The sequence below is a fragment of the Cryptomeria japonica genome, chromosome 11 (assembly GCF_030272615.1).
Source record: "Cryptomeria japonica chromosome 11, Sugi_1.0, whole genome shotgun sequence".
NCBI classification, from domain to species: Eukaryota; Viridiplantae; Streptophyta; class Pinopsida; order Cupressales; family Cupressaceae; genus Cryptomeria; species Cryptomeria japonica.
In genome coordinates this window covers 653255055-653278460 of record NC_081415.1, presented here as the reverse complement: position 1 = coordinate 653278460, position 23406 = coordinate 653255055, and the positions used below count along the sequence as shown (strand labels likewise).

General features: G+C 36.6%; 1 protein-coding gene and 1 pseudogene across 8 annotated transcripts in view; both read left to right on the top strand.

Moving 5' to 3' along the window:
- LOC131041189 (kinesin-like protein KIN-1) overlaps nucleotides 1-23406 on the top strand; it is an 82708-nt gene that overhangs the window by 1157 nt on the left and 58145 nt on the right. For all 8 annotated transcript variants that reach the window (XR_009104979.2, XR_009104978.2, XM_057974191.2 and 5 more), the window contains 2 exons: nucleotides 408-451; nucleotides 538-567. Coding sequence is in view for 6 of the 8 variants with exons in the window: in XM_057974191.2 (XP_057830174.2) it covers nucleotides 408-451; nucleotides 538-567 (74 nt within the window). In the remaining 2 variants the exon portion in view is untranslated. The remainder of the gene's footprint in view (nucleotides 1-407; nucleotides 452-537; nucleotides 568-23406) is intronic.
- On the top strand, nucleotides 17242-18599 carry LOC131041185 (potassium channel SKOR-like; annotated as a pseudogene).

Here is a 23406-nt window from a genome sequence, read left to right as displayed (position 1 = left end):
TATAAACGGACAGAAAAATCTAGACAAATTTGCCCATATAAAGAAGATTTAGTAATTTTAAGGAGAGTTCGTGTAACGGCAAGGCAAAATGCTTATTTATAGGTTTAAATTTCCGCTAAGGAAAGAAGTAAAATCAAAATAGTGCTGTTATTTATTTGAAAATCTAGCAACCATTGGCGAAGAGACGATTTGTAAGGGAATCTTCCAGGGTATTGAGTAGATTTATTAAGTTAATGGAATATTTAGTTTAAAGGCAAGGCAAAAACAAGCATTAATATCTCAGGCGATTTATACGGATGGTTTCAAAAATTCAAATGAATAGATTTTTTTGCTTATTTTACAAGTAATATGTAGATTAGCACAGTTGGACCCACTGACTAATTTGCGGGCTTACATACATCTGACAGATGCAATGAATGCAATTAATGGGACAATCCTCACCTACGGCCAGGTGAATAATTTTTAAAATGCATACATACAGACTGTTTTTCTCATGTTATGATCGTGCTTTCCAATTTCGCTCCAAATTTGTGGCAGACTGGAGCAGGCAAGACGCACAGCATGGAGGTAACTTATTTTATCCATTCTTTTGTGCTAAATCCTGCAATTGCAAAATAAGTAGGCCCGATTATAGAAAACCATTCGACGCCACTCAATATATATAATTAAAGTGAACACCTATTCTCTGGATTATAGAACGCCCAACATCTTCTTCTTGTACCAGGGTTTGCACCTGGTCTCATCCAATATTTAAAGTATCAAACCTTGGTACTTTGCCCCGTGGGGCTTTTTTTTGCCAGCATTTTCCGTCAATCTGATTCCGTGCCTTTTGATGTAACAGAACATTAGTATTGCCATTCGAATGGCAACTTCTGTGTAGGTGTTTTTTTTCTGAGAGTAAATTATGCTGGTAAACTATAAAATAAGTTTTCAGGACCTTTGAAAATCTTCTTGAAATATAGGATGTGGTGTTTCAAGAATCATTCAAATGGCACTGGTTGTAGTCACTTTTATACTGACAAGCCTTGGAATTTTGTATCTCGAAAATGCCACAGTTTTGAACCTTTCTACCTTAGCTTATCAGGTAGTCAATGTGGCATTCAATTAGAGTTAGCTGTGGCAGAATGCCAGAAACAATGTAAAGCAGCAAATAAAGGCAAGGCAAAAATAATCTTGGAATGTTTTCACCTAGGTAGTACTCAACTTAGCAAAATTTAATTTTAAACAGCAAGAAATCATAAGCAGCAGGGCTTAAATTTGATGGCTATATAGCTATATTTAAGCATTTTCTCGATGAAATAGAACTAAAATTTTAGGAAGACTGTATCAGATGAAAAGGGATTTTTTTGGACAAACTGTCAATATTTATATAAGATTTTTTTCTATATTCCTTTAGTTTGTATATGAATTATTTTGGAATGAAGTATCTCTTAGTATTTGAAAGAAAACTTTGAATAAATCAACATCACACAAAATTGTTTGACAGGCAGGGCGAGCCATCAAATTTAGACTCTGATGAGCAGACTTCGGTGATAAACTAATTATTTTTTCGTTTAATCTTTAACTAATTGATTTGGTTTGAGTAACGGGAGGCAGGTGCTTGAAGCCCTGGCATCATCACTGCTATCTTTTGGCTAAAAATGATTCTAAACACAGCTGATATCAGTCCCCAACCCAAATCCTACACAAAGATGCAAACCCAAATCCTACGCGAAGATGCTAAGTGGGATGGAGGAAGTGAAGTTATCAATTCTGGAGCTCACAGAATTGTTGGGCAAGACATAGATGACTAGTCTAGGACAAGGAATGAGGTCATAAAAATGAATGTCTTCGACAGAGGGGTATAAGCCAAATATTATTTACTAGCCTTATAATGGTACAAGTTAGATGGTCTACCACAAAAGAGAAGTCGTATATTTAAAAAATTAAATCCTTTGGGATAATCATAAAAAATAATTTGAGATTCCAGTAGTTATTGGGAAAATCTGGGAGCTTGAAGGAGATAATTTATAGCAAGCATATTAGATAAATCTAGGGATTTTATTGCAAGCATGTCAGATAAATCTAGGGATTTTATTGCAAGCATGTCAGATAAATCTAGGGATTTTGAATGAGGACCTTATTCTATTACTGTAGGCCCTATCTTTCACCCCTGAGACATATGGTTTGGTGATTCATCCTACCAAGGAAATCCAGACTTAATTTGAGAAGATCCATTTGCATAACTTTGAGGGAAGTGAGCGGTGTATATGGCAAAATACATACTCACATAATCAATTGGCATATAGATCACAGATTTTGTAGGAACAAACCCTGGATATCGATGCAAAACTTGTCTTGACTATGACTATTATTGAGTGATTTAAAGAAATTTAAACAAGAACCACAAGTCCATTATCCTATCTCAGGTTCAGCAAATTTTTGAAAAGATCCATCAAACATGCCAAAGAGGTTCTGTTGAGACATGGACCAGCTAGGACTCGAACCTAGGACCTTCCATACGCTGCTGGAGTGCTCTACCACTGAGCTATTGGCCCCTCTTGGACCAGTCCATCGTCAGTCCGGTTGTGGCTTATTTCCAACACCAACACCCCCCTTAAGCCACACCTCTCGTGTGCTTGGGGCTCCTAGCCTAGACCTGGCTCTGATACCATGTTGAGACATGGACCAGCTAGGACTCAAACCTAGGACCTTCCAAATGCTGCTGGAGTGCTCAACCACTGAGCTACTGGCCCCTCTTGGACCAGTCCATCGTCGGTCCAGGTGTGGCTTATTTCCAACACCAACAGGTTCAACCAAAGCAAGACAAGGATATTTATTGTTCTATACCTGAAATGAGAGTAGGTGAAGGCTTCAGAGGTAGGGTTTGGGGTAGACAAAATCCATTGAAATACTTTCTTACTTTTGTGTTGAAACAGGCAGGGGTTACAATAGACCAGCAGGGTAAATATGTTCATTTTTATTTTGTTGATATACTTGGCACTCGTGAACATACTTAAAGTTGTCATCTTTCATCCCTTTCCATGAGAATCTCTCACGAATCCGCCTATAAGACTTGTAATAACCAGGATGACCAACCATTGGAATGTCATGAAATGTCTTTAAAATATGCTCTTTATTCTTAGTTTCATATAATATCTTTATTCTATCCTTGTAGAAAATGAGACCCTATCTTACCTTGTACCTGTCATCATGTAGTGTGCCATCAAGGATGCTATTGGAAAGAACATTCTTTGCATAATCAGATTGTATTTTCTCCTTCCAATCTGTCGCTATCTCTGAAATTGAACACAAATGTGGCCTTCTTGACAAAGCATCAGCCACCATGTTCCTCTTTCCCTTGACATGTTCAATGTAAAAGTCATAGGCTTGGAGTTTACTAACCCATTTTTGTTGCCTATCATTAAGATCTTTCTGATTTGGAGAGTACTTAAGGCTATTGTGATCAGTTTTAACAATAAATCTTCCTCCAACTAAGTATTGTTTGAATTTAGCCAAAGCATGCATTGTGGCTAACATCTCCTTGTCAAAGATTAAGTAGCTCTTCCCACTTCCTCTCAACTTCCTAATCTTACAATGCAATAGGATGTTTGTTTTAAATTAGGGCAGTTCCAATGCCTTCACTTGAAGCATCACACTCAACCTCAAAAGGCTTAGTAAAATTTGGAATAGCTAAAACTGGACATGTGCTCATCAAATGCTTGAAGTGATCAAAAGACTAAGAGAAGGCTCCCTTTTTGGTTAAATTTGTAAGTGGGGCAAACAATTGAGAAAATCCTTTGACAAACCTCCTTTAGAAACCACATAGCCCAAAGAAGCCTTTCAACTATGTAAGGTTAGTAGGTAGAGGCCAATCAAGAATGACTTTGATTTTCTTAGGATCTACACTAACTCCCTTAGAGTTCATTATTTCTCCAAACTTTGTCATACCAAATTCACTCTTGGACTCCTTAGCAAACAAGGCTCACTCTCAAGGATATCCAAAACCTTCTTCAAATGTCTTAATTGCTCTTCCCATGACCTTCTGAAAATGAGAATGTCATCAAAGAAGATCAAAACAAACTTATGTAATTGCTTCCTGAATATTTTGTTCACTCATGATTGAAATGTAGTAGGTTCATTAGTAAAATCAAAGGGCATGACAAGGAACTCAAAATGACCAAAGTGATATCTGAATTCAATCTTCTCTATGTCCTCTCTGACTCTAATTTGATGGTATCCTAATCTCAATTCTATTTTAGAGAAATAGACTGCTCCATGTAGCTCATCAATGGGCCCATCTATTTGTGGAATGGGGTACCTATTCTTGATAGTCTTCATGTTCAATGCTTTGTAGTCTATGCACATACGCATGCTAGCATCCTTCTTCTTTACCAACACCACTAAAGAAGCAAATGAACTATTATTTGATCTAATGTGCCCCATATCGAAAAGCTTCTTAATTGCCTTCTCTATCTCATCCTTGTGTGTTTTAGGATATCTGTAAGGAGTGGTGATGATTGGTTTAAATCCCTCCAACTTAGTCACATGCTCAATGCCTCAATTAGGAGGCCTACCTACAGGGATGCTACTGAAAACCTTGCTATGCTTAGATAACAAAGTGTAAACATCTTAAATCTCATTCTCTCTTGAGTAAATGGAGGAAGCCAAGCAAAAGACCCTTCCTCCATTCCCAGATCAATGCAATTTTATTCATTAATTTGAAGCAGATGGAACTCCCCGCTAATTAAGACTTAGTTCTCTTTATTCAAATAATAGAATAAAAAAACCAATTGACTGCATGGCAAATGATAAGAGGAGAAGATGAATGCTTTTGTTACTGCCTCCAAATGAATGCTTTTGTTATGTTATATGTGATGTCGTGTATGGTTATTTCAATGAATCAACGCAAAACCAAGGAAATAGTTTTGGAAAGATCCCAATCCTCCCATCAATTCAGTTTGTTCTTTTTTCAAATATCTCTATTTTATTATTAGATTTTGTTATATGTATATAGCAACATACATACATAACATTTGTTATATTTATATACATATACACATACACATAACATAATGTATCGCACACTTTTCTGCCCACTGATTGGTGTCCTTCGAGAAATGTTTCTTGCCCTTTATGTGTGAAAATGGTTTGGACTAAAATTTTGATTTAGGGGCAGCCCACTCCATACTTCTTTCTTTCTTCATTGCTTCATGCAAAGTTGGAGGATCAAAAGCCTTAATCCACCCCTTTAGTGGTGTTGTGATGTTTTCACACATGGCCCCATCATAAATGGGGACCCCCAATTTTTGCTTGAAGTAGATGTCTTAGTTTGCTTAGCTTGGCAATTGTTTCTTTAGTTGTTAACCTTTGCTAATGAGTAAGAGATGTAAGGTCGAGGTCATGTTGCAAAATTGCTTGAGGTTGTAAGTTGTCAATAATGTCAATATGCTGCAAGAATTGCCAACGTTGTCAGGAAGGAGTCAAGGTGAACAAACTAGGAAATTCCCTTCTAGGCTTTGATTTTGGGAAAATAATGATTTTGAAGGAAATAAAATCTTCCTTGTATAATGAAGTCCCTCTCTTGTGCATTTTAATTTTCATCTTTAGGAGAGAGCAAAATTCTAAGGTAATGGACTTGGACAATCAACCTCCATAAACAAGGAAGGGGGTGCATGCTAACCTCTTCAAACAAAGAAGTCAATCAACTTTAGAGGGTGAAAAAAAATTAAGTTTGAAGGATCAATCAACCATCAAGGTAAAGAGATTTTTCAACCTCCAACATCAAGCAAAAGCTTGCGCATCAACTTAAGTTGATAGGAAGTAAATTTTTCCTAGTATTAAGCATGCAAATCAACTTAGGTTGGCGGGAAGTGAACAAGTATTATAAGGTCGCTTGCGCACCAACTTAGGTTGGTAGGAAATGAAATTTGCTTATTTGATTTCAACTTCCAATGGTAAGAAGAAAATTTTACACCAACTTATATCGATGGGAAATCAATCCTCTTAAAGAAGAAGAAAAAGGCACACACCGACCTCATTTGATAAGATATCGATCTTCTTAAGAAGATGAAAAGTGCAAATCAACTTAAGTTTGTGAGAAGGGAAAGCATTGGAGATAAGGGTTAACTTCTAACACTAGAAGGTGAAATTCCGCTCCATAGTCTAAAAGATGTAAGGTAGACGTTGTAATTTAAAACTTCTCCCTCTTCCAAATCAATGAAGAACATGTACATCGAACCTCACTTCATTAGCAAAGAAAATGATGAAGTTCAAAGGAATAAGATTCACAAGAACCTAAGTTGAAGTCTACTCAAGTGGAAACCAAACATGATGTGAAACAGGTTGGACAAATAATAAGGCGAATTTGAAGAGATCAAAACTAAGACGGCTGGGAGATGAAACAAAATCGGAAGATGTTAATCAAATGCAAGGCGATTTGGATTGTAATAAAAAATCTAAATTTTCTTGCCAAAGTCGGCCAAGGTGAAAGAGTGCGATTTCATTAGGTAATAAAACGTTTTTATTTAGCAAAGTCGGCCTAATTAAGCCTTGAAAAGGTGCGACAATTGAGAATTAAAGCATATAAAGGAGAGGAAGGGCGTTGTTCATTCATTCAAATTCTTAATCAGATTCGCAATTGAAGGTCTTCTAAATTCGCAGCCAGCAGAAGTAGAAGTCAGAATCCAATCAAGTTTTCTTCAAGTTTTGATAAGCGAAGTTGAAAGCAAGATCAAAATTGCTTCAAGAAGAATTGTCAACCTTGCTTAAGGAAAAGAGTTCGCCAACCTCAATCAAACGAAGTTGTTTTGAATTTGCATTAAAGAAAGACTCAGTAAATTCATCTCAAGGACTGAAAATCAGAGAGCTAATCAAGTATTACGAAATTCCTTTAAGAGGATACAGCTGGAGAGAAAGATTTTCAAACATCAATTTGTGGGAAAGAAGAATCAAAGGGCTGGTCAAAGACCAAAGCCTAAATCGTTTCAAATTCTGAGTGCTGATCAAAGATACATCCATCTCAGAGATAGAATTGTAGAGCCTAATCAATTGTTCCAGAAGTTAAGAAAGATAGGTACATCTCAGATTTTCTGGGTAGTAATCAGACTTTTCAGAGTCATAAAAACCAGGTTTTATAATGCATATTGAATGAACTATCATGCAATCTTCCAGAATTTAACATAAATGATTTTAAGTTTTGATTTTGTAGATCTGAAAGCATTTGTATTCACAAGAAGAAATCAGAACTTAGGAATATTTTTGAAATTAAGTTTTAAATCGTCCTTCAAACGTTCTAACTTCTAGCTTCGCACAGTTTCTTGTCAGGGAAGATACCACTATGAATCAAGGCAACTTAGAGAAGGCGAATTGGCATCATAGAGGAAGGCTAAAAGCTTGAAAGCGTAGAGATAAAGAGTATCACAACATCAACACATTTGAGCTAAGTCAACAAGGAAATCCACACATTGAGGTCTAGCTCAACGTTCCAAGGGAAGCACATGCTTCACATTTCAACATCAAGGTCATCAACATAATAGAAGATACCTCAAAGATGCATGAAGAAGGATGTACGTCACATGGATTCTAAAGGATCAAAGTCTACTTTTCAAGACAACAACATGTTCAAAGGTTGAGATTGTGAATGCATCACAAGGAGGAAACATTCCAAGTTAGAGTAAAGAAGAGTGAACGTGATCAAGGAATGTAGATAGTTTCAGAAGAGGCTGATGTGTCATCCTAGTCATCATTCTACCAATAAGAGGAGTTCCACATCAACAATGTCCGGATACAATGCACTTGACTCGTCATATGGAGGCACAAACTTCGAGCTACCTACCCTCATATTTCATTGGTTCACATTCAATATTGAACCTAAGTGTAATTTTCTCATTGGCCAGAATGGAGATTGTTTTAACAACCCTAATTAGGGTTTCTATCATGTAATATTAGGCATTGATTGTGAATCAATCTGAGCCATCCATTGTAAAGAGCTATCTATAAAAGGCTCAAATCACTCATTTGTAAAAAGTTAATAATAGCAAGTCAGCAATAGTAGAAGAATAGAAATAGTTAGCAGTTAGAATAGAAGTTAGATTAGGAGAAGACAAAGATTGTTGCTAAGACTTTGTTGTAAAGAACATATGATTTCATTGAAGTTATGGTGAATTTAATATGTTATTTCAACAAGTTGCATGGTCTCTATTCTCAATTCATTTTCAAGTTGTTTAGATGAATGAAAAAATTGGGCATGATCAATGGTGAAAATCATATATCCATACCACTAGCAATTTGCTGATTGTAAGTTTGCCTTGTGTGGTCAACTGGAATCCTTAAATGAGCTTAACTTCAATTGCTATTCACACTTTGATATGCATCACCTTGATGGTATCCTCGTTGTTGATAATGATTTGAACATCACGTGCTTACCTTAGGAGATCACACTTAACTTTGTAGAGTTGTCACTTTGCATGTCAAAGCAAGGCTTAGTCGAGTTTCACCAAAGATTGTCCACCATTCCTGACAGTAGAAACCTTGGAGTTGTCTCATTTGATCGCGAAGCATAGCATTTGAGAGACTTTATTCAAGAGAGGATAAGATACCTTGGTATTTTATTCTGTGTTTGAAGTGCATAAAAAACACATCAACAAGTGGCTTCATGAGTTCCTCACTAAATAAGACAATCGATCTCTTTTTTGTAATCCTTGAAAGCATAACACTAAACCTTTGAAAATCTACTATATATGCATCCACTGTACCATATAGCTTCAGCTATGCAAGCTCCCTAAAATACAACTTAGGGTCCTTATCAAATCTCTCAATAAGTTTGGTAGTAAACTCATCATAGGTGGTGATTGATCTATGACCCAAAGTAATGAGGCCATGATACCACCACTCGTGTGCAACTCCATCCAAATGCAAAGTGACAAACTTAATTGCCTCATCTTTAGCCATGGGTTTACGAGCTAAATGATTATCTAACTTATGCACCCAAGATCTAACTGAACACTTATCACTACCATCAAAATTATCAAGAGTAACCTTACCCAAGGCATAGTATAAATCTCTATGAACAACTGGTCCTTTGTAATCAACTCTTCCTCCACTCTTCTTCTTCTGATCCATGAATTCATTGAAGGTCAAGTTGTTCTTGAGTGGGTCAGTAAGGGTGTCATACTCTGCATAGGCATGCCTTAATGTTGAACACTACTGGATGCTGAGAGGTGGGGTAGGGGGGTGAATCAACATATACTAAAAGTTGATCAGATTAAAACATTTATTCCACATCAACCATTTATCACATGTGCATAAAAATAGATAATTGAAACAACAAATGCATCCACACAAGAACACCAAGAATTTTACATGAAAAACCCAAACTGGGGAAAACTATGGTGAGAATCAAACTCACAATAAGTATAATAAGAGTTTACAATAGTTTAGGCCATAGGCTAGGGAGCTCACTGCTTTGGACTTGTAGGCTAAGGCACATTGCCTTAGGGCAAGATACAAAAGAGAGACTTGCAGAATTGAAGAGCACTTCTTCTGGGAAAGATACAAAACACCTATCTTGATAAATTGAGATTAAGAAAGCTAAACTGTAAAGGCAATAGCATCGATCGACATGCAGATAACAGTTCACAACTTAATACTCATCTGATACATCTTTCATCTCTGCTCATATCTGAACCTTTGCTTTGCTTCCAACACACATCACATTCGCATCATATATCTTACTACTTCATCTCCATACACACACTTATGCACTCATGTATATATCTTAACACATTTGATCTCTCCTTTATATACCAAACAGAACATTAATAAGCTCTATTAGATCGACTTAAAAGATGTAACGTGTATATGCATTATCCACCCAAAACATTGCATGCAGAAGACAAAGAAGACGTGTGAAGATTCACACCAAGTCGGAACCCCTTCCAATTATCCTCATAAAGATTCTACACACAACCACACAGACCAAAACACATAAACCAGTTCATACCAACCTGTTTTACCCAAAATATCTTAATCTGGACCCAAAATAAAAGTATGTTGTCCACCACTAAAGAAGCAATGTGCTAGGAACAATATCCAATGATCCACAACAACCTCAAGGCAATAGCAAGATGAGGAATGCAACGCGTTCCTCTGCACACTCCTGAAACTGCACCAACACTGATCACAGACATAAATGACAAACATCCATCCAACTAGAAAAATGAGATTAGTTTGCCATAATCATTCTATTTCAATCCACATAGCTATCTAATACATATCCGGGGCATATATACGTTTTTAGACAAAGATACTATTCACTGGAACAGTTAGCAGAGATAGTAACACATTTTCAAACCAAACAAAAGACATTAATCTTTCGGAAATACATCATATCATCAATGTTAGCTATCCAAAAAGCTTACAGATAGTTAACATAGCATATCAACCTATTCCTGAGAACACCACATCAAACTGCATGAAAATTTGCATACAACTCTACATCATATCTCCAACTGATAGACATTTGGACCACATCCAAATCAGCAATCAGATACAACCAATATCAATAACTTAACTAGAATATATTGTTAGACCATATACTTCTGCATTACATCACTCTTGGACTAGTAGCACCAACAACCAAACTAATCCAACAACTAGACTAATAACTGGACCACCAGTAAGTCTACCAGACCTAATAGCTGGAACACAACAATAGGTTTGACATCGATGACAACAAAGACTCATATGTGTGATCTTCCCCTTTGTCATTGATGGCAAAACAAAAATATTTTTCCTAATACTTCTCCAATATATTCTTCCCACTGAATATTTCTCCCCATTTGACATCAGAGACAAAGGGCAACTTTTCTTGCCAAAAATAAACCGATCAAATTTGTAACCCCCCCTATCAAAAAGTCCTCAAAAAAGAAAAAGAATCAAATGGAGTACAAATACCTTCACGTGACCTTCTATCATACATTACCAGGCCAAATATCCTTGAACTATTTCTTCAGACCCACAATAGAAGAATTCCATGCACGAGTAGTAGTAGAAAGAATTTTATTTTGACACTCAGACTCAAGATAGAATTTTACTACAATATCAAAAATATTAGCATTTATCACACTTTGCTCTACCTTTACTGCATCTACTAATAATCTAATGAAAGGAGACATTCGCAATTCCATCGCATCCTTAAGACCACAAAACGATGTCATATACTCATCTCTTTGTTTTTGCCACAAGGATAACTGAGAGTGAAGATTTCGAACCTTAGATGTTATATCACCATTACCATTCGTGTAGATACCAAACGAGTAAACCAACTCGGTAAGCTAAGACTTAATGGAGTCTATCTCATCCTTGAATTTCTTTGTAGTAGCAGACCACCTCACGCAATACCGATACAACTATGTAGCATTATCCATCATTTTTTTGAAACCAATCAAATTAAGTTTAAGATTCTGATATGCCCTTAGGCACTTCTCGGTCATCTTGTCTACTAAGTTCATCTTTGTACATGGTTCATCCGAATCACTACCATCATTCCCAACTAAAACCATATGCTCAATCAACACTTCTACTAGCACTTCCAAAAGTAAGTCGGAAACATTATTAGGAATAAGATTGTTTCGGACCAGATATGTCACAAAGGCTTGTTCAATAATTTATTGATCATACGTAGGAACAGTAAGATATAGGTCACCAACATCCTTCAGATCATTTGGTCGTCCAATCAAATCAAGTACTTTATCAACATCAAAGAATTTTCCTCAGAAGGAACAGGGGAAGCAACTAACTTTTCTTCCTTTTCATCATCCTTTTGCATGCTGACCTTTCCAGGTACTTCTTCATCACTTTCCACAGTTACAACATCTACACATTCCATCTTTTTTGGATTCAAATGCTCAGATTTCAATGCTTTAGAGATAGAGGAAGAGGCCTTTGCTGATAATTTCCTAGACCTTTTAGCTTTTGATATACTTCCAAGTTCCAACATCACCAATTCTCTTTTTGCCAGATTTTCTTATAATCTCATGAAATGTTCCAAATCTTTCTTCACTCAAATCTTTAGGCAACTTAAGAAGTATCTTTGCAATACTCATGCATTAATCTTCAGACACCTCATAGGGAAGCTTTGACACCCATGAAGTCCTCAAAATTACTTCCTCCATAAAACAATTTTCTTTGTCTACCATGAAAGTAATCTCATTTTTATACCAATTCATCTCCTTCCAGAGATCAATAAAGAACTTATAGCAAGTAGTAGTACTATCATCCAAACTATCCAAATATTCTTTAATTTGAGCACCAAAAGTCATATCTTTTCTCCATACAACATTTTTCATTTTGGGCAAAGCATTAAGAAAATAGAATACCAAGCAAACAAAAAGAGAGCCGTATTGGAAGGGGTACATTTCATCCTTTTTCATCCGAAGATTGTGTAGGAGTTGACCTCTCAAAATCTCACATGGATCATAATCTTGATTCTCCTTCACCATTTGATAGGCCACATAGATTGTCATAGAGAAAGATGATCCTTCCCGATTCCTGAACTATACCTCTTTAAATCCTCTTAAAATCATTGATCTTGCCATGATTGTATTCTTCCATAGAAACATGAATGTAGTAGTGGATATCCTCTTTATATATAACTTTGTTGGGAACAAAAGAAAAAGAATAGATAGGACCTTCTACCACAACAACAAACGAACGCTTCTCAAAAACATGTTGAGCCTCATCATGAACATTGATAATTTTAGAATTTGCCATTTGAAAGATCACATATTTGAAAAATACCTTTGATTGTGTGCAAAAATGCCTTTGCTCCTCTTTGTATTCACCAAATCCTCAATCGCAATTGCTCAAAATGAATTTCAAAAAGCAATATATACTTGCCACTTAGGGTTTCTGAAAGGGTTCCTCAAAAAGCTGACACACTTTACACCAGAGACCACGAAAAAGTTCTGGATCACCAAATCCACTCGAAAACTACCAGACACACCTTCCAAACATCTGCCATGCTGAGAGAAACTCAGCATGCAAACCATAAGGGGCCACAAAGTATCTATGTTAAATTCTCCCCCTCAGACAATTTTGTCTGAATTAGTTTCCAGAAGAAGGGTTAGCACCAATAGTAGGTGCTGATCCATCTTCAATCTTTTCATCAACTTTATCTTTTGATTTCTTCACCCACACCATCTTCATTTTTTCCTTCTCTTCATTAATATCAATGGTTCTTTTTCAGATCTACTACCTTCTCATTCCTTCTTTTGCAGTGTTTTGCAATATGTCCCATTTTATTACAGTTATAGCATATCGGACCTTGTTGAGATTTGCTTCCATTTATTTTGCCATTTCCACTTCTTCCAACATTCCTATTTGATATGCACTCAACAACTTTGTGCCCATACACATTGCAAACATAACAATATCCATTGAAAGATTGAACAATTCTGCCAAAACCCGAATTTCCATTTCTATTCCAATTCAACCTACTCCTATACTCACTTGCTTTGTGTCCAAACTTATTACAATAGTGACAATTTCCATTAAAGGATTGATTTTTGATCTGATTTTTGCATTCGCTAGCTCTGTGTCATCTATTGCATCAAAAATAATTACCATTAAAAGATGAATACTTGGAAAGAACAAAAGGAGGTTTTTTGACATTCTTTGAGTTTTAGAAGCTTTGGTCTGTAATAAAATCCTTCTGATTTTTATTAGAATTCTTCAAATCGTTCTTGATCTTTTCCTTTCCTTTATCTTTCTTAGAACATTCATCATCTTCAAAACCAAATCCACCTTTATCTTTACTTTGTTTTTGAGAACTAAGCATAGCATCAAGAACCTCACTGCCACCTTTGAGTTTCAGCCCATTATCGATCTGATCCTTAGCATCTCTCAGTTTCTTCTTTAGTTTGATTACTTCTTCTTCAAGTCTTGAACATTCTTTAGTCTTCTCATCAAGGTTTGTTTCAAAATTATCAATGACATTCTTTCCTTTATCAAGTAGGCTTCTTAGATAAGAGATCTTCTTGACTGCCTTCTTATGTTTTTCTCTACTTCCATCCGGGTTTGCCAATGCAGATTTTAATTCTCCTTCCATGTCAACAATGCCATCAACATCATCCTACTCACTCTGACCCATAGCATCCATGTCATTCAATTATTCTCCAAACATAGTGTTCAAAATCTCGGATCTACCTTAGTGGTTAAACTCTCTTCAAGAACTAGAACTTTGTTACCAATTGTTGAACACTACCAGATGCTGAGAGGGGGGGGGGGTGAATCAAAATATACTAAACCTTGATCAAATTAAAAAATTTATTCCACATCAACCATTTATCACACGTGCATAAGAACAAATAACTGAAATAGCAAATGCATCCACACAAGAACACCAAGATTTTTATGTGGAAAACCCAAACTAGGAAAAACCACAGTGAGAATCAAACTCACAGTATGTATAATAAGAGTTTACAATAGTTTAGGTCATAGGCTAGGGTGCTCATTGCTCCAGACTTGTAGGTTGAGGCACGCAACCTTAGGGCAAGATACAAACGAGAGACTTGCACAACTGAAGAGCACTTCTTGAGGGCAGGATACAAAACACCTTTCCTGATAAAATGAGAACTGTAAAGGGAATAGCATCTACCAACATGTAGATAACAGTTCACAACTTAATACTCATTTGTTACATCTTTCATCTCTGCTCATATCCGTACTTTTTCTTCGCTTCACACATCACATTCACATCATATATCTTACTACTTCATCTCCATACACACTTATGCACTCCATGTATGTATCTTAACACATTTGGTTTGTCCTTTACATGCCAACCAGAACATCAATAACCTCTATTAGGTCGGCTTAAAGAATGACGTGTATATGCATTTTTGACCCAAAACATTGCATGTGGAAGGCAAAGAAGATGTGTGAATATTCACACCAAGTTGGCACACATTCCAATTATTCTCATAGAGATTCTACACACAACAACACGGACCAACATGTTGTGACGTTTTCACACATCACCCCATTGCAAATGGGGACTCCCACTTTTTTCTGCTTTCTGGGTTAGTTGTAGTGTCTCTAGCTATTAACCTTTCACTTGAGGGGGAGTGTAGTGTTGATGTGCGTTTTATGCACATATGAACACATAATAAAATACCAAAGTATTTTACCCTCTTGAACAAAATCACCTCAGATGCTAAATATATGATCAACTAAGATGATTCCAAGGTTTCTACGGTTAGTTCTTGACATGTGGGTAAGCTCAATGGTTTGATGTGATAATATTGGAATCACAAGGGGACTTACGTTGTACATGAATGCTTGAATACTTGGGAATTTATTCATCTAACAAAGAAAGATCAAAAGGAGAGGGTTTAGAGAGTCTAGTCTAATCCTAAGAATGTAGGATGTAGTGGATGACTTGGTGAGACTCTACTAGACTTTGCTTCAACATCAATGAACAACTACACAAAGCTAGTGCAATCTTTTAAGGTAAAGTTATAGATGTTCAAATTGCTGCCATCAACATCAATATCATCAAGGCAATGCATACCAATGGACGAGTAATAATTGAAGTTAAGTTCACATAAAATTCCAATTGACCATGCAAGGCGAACTTACAATCAACAAGAAGCTAGTCGTATGGATTAAACAAATTTCACCATCAATCATCCACAAAATCTTCCATTCATCTAATCAACATAAAAGCAAATGAGAACTGGAAACCATGCAACTTGTTGAACAACACATTTCACCATATCTTCAATGAAAAGAGTATATATATTCATTTACAAGCCTTTGTAACAATCTCCTCTTCTCCTACTCTACCCCTACTCTAACTTCTAATTCCTAATTGCCTTCTACTCTTCTACTGTTAACTATTCTTCTATTATTGCCCTTTACAAATGAGAGCATTGAGCCTTATATAGATAGCTCATTATAATGAATGGCTTAGATTGATTCACAATCAATGGCCAAGATCGAAAGATAGAAACCCTAATTAGGGTTTGTTACAACCACCATTACATTGACCAATGGGAGATGAGGGTAGGAAAGATAAATAATATTTGATGTAGTGCCATGTGTCACCTATTCCCTCCTTGAATGAATGGTGACTTGGTACTGTTACCTATTTTTCGCTCCTGGCTGAAAAATAGGTTGAGAAATGCTAGCATGAACAAAAGAAAGCTAGTGTATACTAATTCTCTATTTTTGTGTTTTAAAGATGGTGTTTCTAAGTACTTCTATTCTGTAACAACAAAGAGAGAGACATCTCATTGCAAAAGAAAAGTATTTTATTCATATTCAAAATTGCGTCCCACACAAAGAGCCGTGGGACTAGCTACGTGCATCCAGTGCAGAAAGGAAATATACATATATGTATGCACAAGTACAAAGGAAAAAATGAGGAAAAGGCATGTCAAGAATGGAACCAGTCATTGCCTGAATGACTGGAACAGTTGAGGTACGCTCGTCGTCGCCTTTGTCTTGCTGCTCCACCCTGGTCCGTTGAGGCTTTCTTTCTGATATCTGCAAGAAGTTGAAACAAACAATGTGTTAGAACATTTTGTTCTAAGCAATAGCTGGCTGCATTTCTGACATATGTACTAATGCATGCATATATATATATGATCCCTACATACATCGAATGCATATAACTTGCATTTCAAAGGAGTCTCCAAAGGCAAAAAATCAGATCAAAGGAAAGTCACCATAAATATGCATTTTTGCTAACAGGTTTGTTTCATGTGCAGGAAAAGGAAAAAGGATAGCTTGCTGGTCATAAAGTTCACTAAGATGAGTGGAGATGAATGCGGCTCCCACAAGGGTTGAGCCCAGCTCATGTGGAGAATGGCAAGGTTTCATACAATCAGATCAACAAGACGACATTTTATGCATCAAGCCTAAAAGATTTTTATGATAAGCTGGAAAAGGCGTGATTGATCAGACATTTCAACAAATTCAAGACAGCTGCGTCCTTGGAAATAATATGCAGATTTTAAGAGAATAATGTTTAAATGGTAGCTATAGTTTTCATAAAATATCTAATTTTAATGCACAACATTGAATGGCAGATGACAAAAGGATGGTTTCTGGTGTTTGTTTTTCACCATTTTCAGTCCAAACAGTCATTCAAAGATGCACACAGCAGTAAAGTTATCAAAGGAGTACACAGTGGTCATGATCAGACAAGGATGTACTTGAATCAGCTGTGAGTGTCAATGGCAATCAACTTTTAGAATGGTGAGACAACCAAGATGGGGGCACATTAAAGATCTACATAGAGCCATTAAACTTTGTGAACCAGCTATGATAAGCTCAGACCCTGAATATCGCTATCTTGGACCTGGTTTAGAGGCACACCTTTACTACACAGACTCAGAAACATATTCAGCATTCATTGCCAATACTGATCAGACAAAAGATTTAGCTACAACATTTAATGGAAACACTTATAGCTTGTCTGCATGGTCTATGAGCATCCTTCCGGATTGTAAAAATGTTGTCTTCAATACAACCCTTCCAGAATCAAATGAAGGATTTACATGGATTGGGGGCTTAACTTTGGGTGATTACCACTTTAGAGATTTCAGAGAGATCAGTGTTGAGAGGCGGTACATAACATCACTTTATTTTGCCATTGTTACCATGGCTACTGTTGGTTATGGTGACATACATGCTGTGAACACAAGGGAGATGATATTTGTTATGATATATGTTTCATTTGACATGATTCTTGGTGCCTATTTGATTGGTGGCATGACAGCACTAATTGTTAAGGGATCCAAGACTGAAAGATTTAGAGATAGAATGACCGATCTCATCAGATACATGAATAGAAATAAGCTTGGGAGGGACATAAGGGCATAAATTAAGGGCCATGTGCGTTTGCAGTATGAGAGTAGTTATAGTGAAGCTATTGTTCTTCATGATATTCCAATATCTATTCGTGCAAAGGTCTCCCAATCATTATATATGTCAGAGGTTGAACAGGTGCCTCTTTTCAAGGGATGTAGCTCTGAATTTATAAGTCAGATTGTAACGAGATTGCATGAGGAGTTTTTTTTTTTCTTCCTGGTGAAGTCATAATGGAGCAAGGAAATGCGGTAGATCAACTTTACATTATTTCTAGTGGTTCTTTGGAAGAAATACTTGCTGCTGGGGATGGATTGGAGGATACTATTTCATAGCTTGAACCACATAGCATATTTGGTGAAATTGCTGTGCTTTGCAAGATTCCACAGCCTTACACAGTTCGTGTTTGTGAGTTGTGTAGGCTATTGCGACTAGGAAACAATCTTTTGTTAATAATTCTACAACTTTATTTCAAAGATGGACGACAGGTCCTAACCAACCTCCTTGAGGGAAAAGAAACAGATCTGAGAATCAAGCAGCTGGAATTAGATATCACTCTTCTAATTGCAAAGCAAGAAGCCGAATTAGCATTACAAGTAAACAGCGCTGCTTACCATGGTGATTTATATCATCTAAAGAATTTGATTAGGGCTGGTAAAGATCCAGCTCGGGATGACTATGATGGAAGGACAGCTTTGCATTTGACTGCATCTAAAGTGTATGAAGAAACACCAGAAGTCTGATTCAGACAACCCAGAGAAGCTAGGCAAGGCAGGCCTCCAAACAGTGAAATGGAGAAGTTGCACAATTACTCAGGTATGAGTGAGAAGCATCTCCAAGACAGACTAATCATGAAGATAATTGAAAAATGGAGTCGGATATGAGAGTAAGAATAGGGAATGAGGAGTCATTAGAAAAAGAAAAAAGCACAAGGACTGAATCATATGACATACCTAAAGTTATGCAGACTTTTTGGATGAATAACTAAAAGTGGATCTTAATGTGATCTTCCTGGCACGTATGATCAGTGAGCTGTCAAAAAGCTAGAATATAATCCAATCAAGATGGGCACAAGAAAGATTACAAACAGGATATGTTACAGCTTTATCAGAGTAAGGAAAGCTTCGAACTCAATACAAACATGGCTCACGGGGAAAGGAATAAATCATTGGGTGGTGAGCTATTATGAGGAAGATCTGGGAGGTTATGAAAGCACGGCTTTTTCGATCAAGGGATCTTAGCATTGGGATCAGTTGCTGGCTTGGTAACCATTCCAAGCAGGGTTCAAAATCTAGATAGAGATTTGCTTGATTAGTAACATCAAAATGGATAAGGCCTTTGTACAAGATGGTTACTATTTAAGACTTTGGATTGCCTTTTTGAAGGCGGTTTAGAAGGTAACATCAGTAAACTCCAGCCAAGAATAGTATGAGGGAGAAACAAATAGGATGTGTCTTGGAACGTGCAGAGGAAGGAGCATATGGTGAAAATGAAAACATCCATACTCTATCGGAATTGGATAAAAAGGTGAGAAGAAAGGAATCCCATCTGTAGTCTGTGAACATATCAACGATGGGATACACTCGATGAAAAAATCTTTTTGGGATTGCAAGGTGTGAGCATAAATACGAAGCTTGGCTTCAAATTAAAGCATTAAGGAGCAAAGACTGTTCTGATAACATTTTAGTTTTAAGAGTGGTTTTCATTTTTGGAGCTAACTCCAATTGTGAGGAGGAAGCAAATGAGGAACAACCCAGGAGAGTATACCAGTGTGAAATGATGCTCAGAAAAATGGAAAACACAGTAATTCGAAGTATTATTCTAATATTTTTGATAGAAAGGGGAAAGATAATCCTGCAGTGCTGAGTTAATAGCTTACAGAAAGTGCAACAAATCACATAAGTGGTTTTTTAAACAAATAGAGGCAAATGCCGAGCAAGTTCGAATGCCATGAAATTATTCAGAAAGACACAGAGAGGAAAGCCATGCATATTACATTGAAAAACATTTTTTCCTTCCAGAATCGGTAAAGAATGGCGGACCTGTGCAGAATAACGGATGCAAAGTGGAAGGATCGCGCCCAGCAAGGAAGGAGTCACTTCGAACACCCAAAAATTGCTCAGAAACGCAACAGATTTCCACAGCGGCTCCATAAAATGAGCCCGAAACTAGCAAAAATGCAGTCAAAGAGCAGGCCGTAAGGAGAAAAAGAGGCCCAGCAATCATTTCGGCACCTAGAACAGAGAAGAAACCGACATTTTTCTTCTTTCCACGCCCAGCTCAAACCCTAAGCAGCGCCTAGAAGGAGGCAGAGCCAGTTTCCAGAATTGTCGAAAGACAAAAGTGAAGAAGCAAAATGAGCTTTTAGGGTTATTGTTTCCCTAAAATATCTTCATAAAAAATCGCCTATGTTTCCTTCGCTTTCTTTCTCCTCTCTTCTATGCCACGTTAATTGTTGGAAGCCACATGGCAAGGTTCGCATATGCCTCCAAGTGATTTTAATCACTTTAAACATTTTGTAAAATCTTTTGCTTCCTAAGTGATCTTCTATCACTTAGTCCCCCCTTGCAATTTCTTAGCAAGTTTTTTTTCATTTAAAACTCAAATACGCCCTCAAGGAAATGTAAGCAAATATTGCTTTTAAAGTTCTCTTTTTTATTATTATTTATTATTACCTGACCAAACATAAAGTTTGATTTTATTTTTATTTTATGTTTAAAAAATAATAAAATATAATAAATTTTTTTTTATTTATTAAAGTGTAAATCAACACTTTTATTAAATATATATTTTTTATTACATTCTATTATTTAATAAATAAAAATAATAAAATTGTGTTATTAAAGTGATTTATTTATTTTGTCACTTTAAATAAAACGATTCTATTATTTTTATATTATTAAGATCTTTAAATATAAATGAAAAATAAAGTCAAACCAATGTCTGACCAGATAATAATAAATTTTTTTTAAAAATCACTTTATTAGATATTTTGTTTGGAGATCAGGGAGGGATATTTTTTGCATTTATGAGGGCTTGCAGGCCTGTCAGAGACATTTCAGGGTCATTTATGTTGCATTTATGAGGTTTTATGGTTGCAGAATGGATGACTTAGCCTTTTGGCTCAGGTTTATCCCTTTTGAGATATTTTTGAGGCCCAAAAGGTAGGTTTTTTGAGTTTGCTCGACCTAAAATGAGGAGGTGGAGTCTTCTTGATAACTTTGGAAAAAGGCATATATACTGGGAACCTTCATTTTTGTAAAGGTTCTAATTCATTCATCTTGGAGCAGACTGTAATTTTTTAGTTCTCTCTGCAAGAAGGGATGTCTTTGTAACACATTTTCAGGAGTTATAAAGCTTGGTGATACCTGTTTGGCAAGGATAATAGCTTGGTTTACTCCTCTACTCCTCATCTTTCTCTGTTACTGCATCTTCAGGGTTAGTCAGTTCTTTGGTGGTTGGCTTTTGCCCCCCTTAAAATTTACATTTCCTTTTGATGCCTTATGCAGAAACATATATACTACTTGCAGGTCATTAGCTGTGTTTTAATGATTAATAGTCTTAGGTTGTGAAAAGGTTTTTTCCCCTCTTAGGACTATGATTATCCAGCCTGCTTATGAAGCATTGATGCAAGGGTCATGGGTTGTTGGTTAGTGTAAAAAAGGGTTTATTATCATTGTTGTACTGTGTGTCTTTTGCTTAGATAGATTTCAAAAAGAATACCATCTGGTGCAATCACCTTAGATTCAGATTTTAGTTTTACATTTTCTCCTCCTTACTCTTTTCCTTGAAGAAATTGTTAGTTTAGGTGTAGAATCTGAAAAGAACCAGCTTACTCTGGAGGTTCACTCCATTTTTTAGGCAACCCACAGGCCTAGGAGGGTTCCCATGTGTCACAAGCCTGCTGAGTTGATAGCTTAGCAAACAGGGGTGCAGGTTCAAGTGATAACAGGTACCCTTTGATTGAATGAATGGTGACTGGAATGCCACCGCAGCTTGTCTTGTAGATCAGATTGACTTGCCTTGAACCTTCTTCTTCTTCATAATGTTTGAAATTCCTTATGATACTTTGCATTCCATCCTTATGTTAGGGAATTCCCCATGAACTATTTCCTCCTTAATGTTCTTCGACCTTGAAATTCCTTGATGTAGTTCCTGATTCCTTGATGTGAAATCCCTTGTACTCATATCTTGAACTTGCTTTCCTTCATTTGTTCACCATCAAGGTGAAGTCTTCTTCATGTTTGTTCTATTCCACATCTTTTCCTTTGGAAATCCTTGTCCCGAAATCCTCTTCCAATCCTTGAAGTGTTGAAATTCCTCATCCGCATTTGTGATGTTGTCCTTGCAATATGCATCCTCTTCAAGCCATGATCATCATGCTTCCCTCCCTCGTAACAGTCCTACAAAACAAACAAGCATCGAATCAAACACCTATAGGATAAACTTGATTTCAACCTTGGTGGAAAATCGATCATCATCAGTACAGACCAGTTCTCAAAACATCTGCATTATTGTTGTCCATTCCTTTGTAATTTTGTCCTCAATTGGAAACCCAACCCTCATTGGGACTCATTGTCCTTGAAAATTTCGTTTGATGGAGTAGTGTTGACGTGTATTTTGTACACAGCCTAACACAGAATAAAATACCTAAGGGTATCTTATCCTCTCTTGAAAAAAAGTCTCTAACTGCTGAAGATTCGCATAAAGGATCAGTTAGGATGACTCCAAGGTTCCTTTTAGTAGGGTCTCTACATGTGGATAAGCTCGCCGTGGTATGATGTGATTTGCTGGAATCACAAGGGGACTTACATTTGGTGATTGAATTTCCGATCTACTTTGCTAGAACACAAGCTCTCACTAACTTAGATTTGAAAAAATGAAAAAGGATGGGGCGAAGAGAGGATCTAATCCTAATACTAAGAATGTAAGAGCAATGATTGATCTTTGATGAGACTCTAACTAGGTCTTGTTTTGACATCAATGGAACATCTACACAAGGCTAGTGCGATCTTCTAAGGGAAGCTTTATGATGTTCAAATCATCACCACAGGCATAGACACCATCAAGTTGATGCATATCAATGAAGAAGCGACAAATTGAAATTGAGCTTAGGCTGAATGATTCCAGTTGACTACGCAAGGCAAGTCTGCAATCAACAAACTGCTAGTAGTATGGATGTACGAATTCCACCATTAATCAATCGCATTTCCTCCATTCATTTAATCATCTACCATCTAGGATTGAAGACTCAACAAGAAACCATGCAAATTGCAAGAAAACGACATATTTCACCATTACTTCAATGAAAATGGAGTTTGTTTACAATCAATGGCAACAATTTCTTGCCTTGTCCTCCTATTCTATCAATTTCTAACTACTCTCTATCTACTAACTGCTTTCTATTATTTACAACTCTCTCTAATTTATTGCCAATTAGCCTTTACAAGTGAAATGCCTGGGCTTATATAGTGCCCACAATACAATTTGATGGCTTAGATCAATTCAAGATCAATGGCCAAGATTTAACAATGAAAACCCTAATTAGGG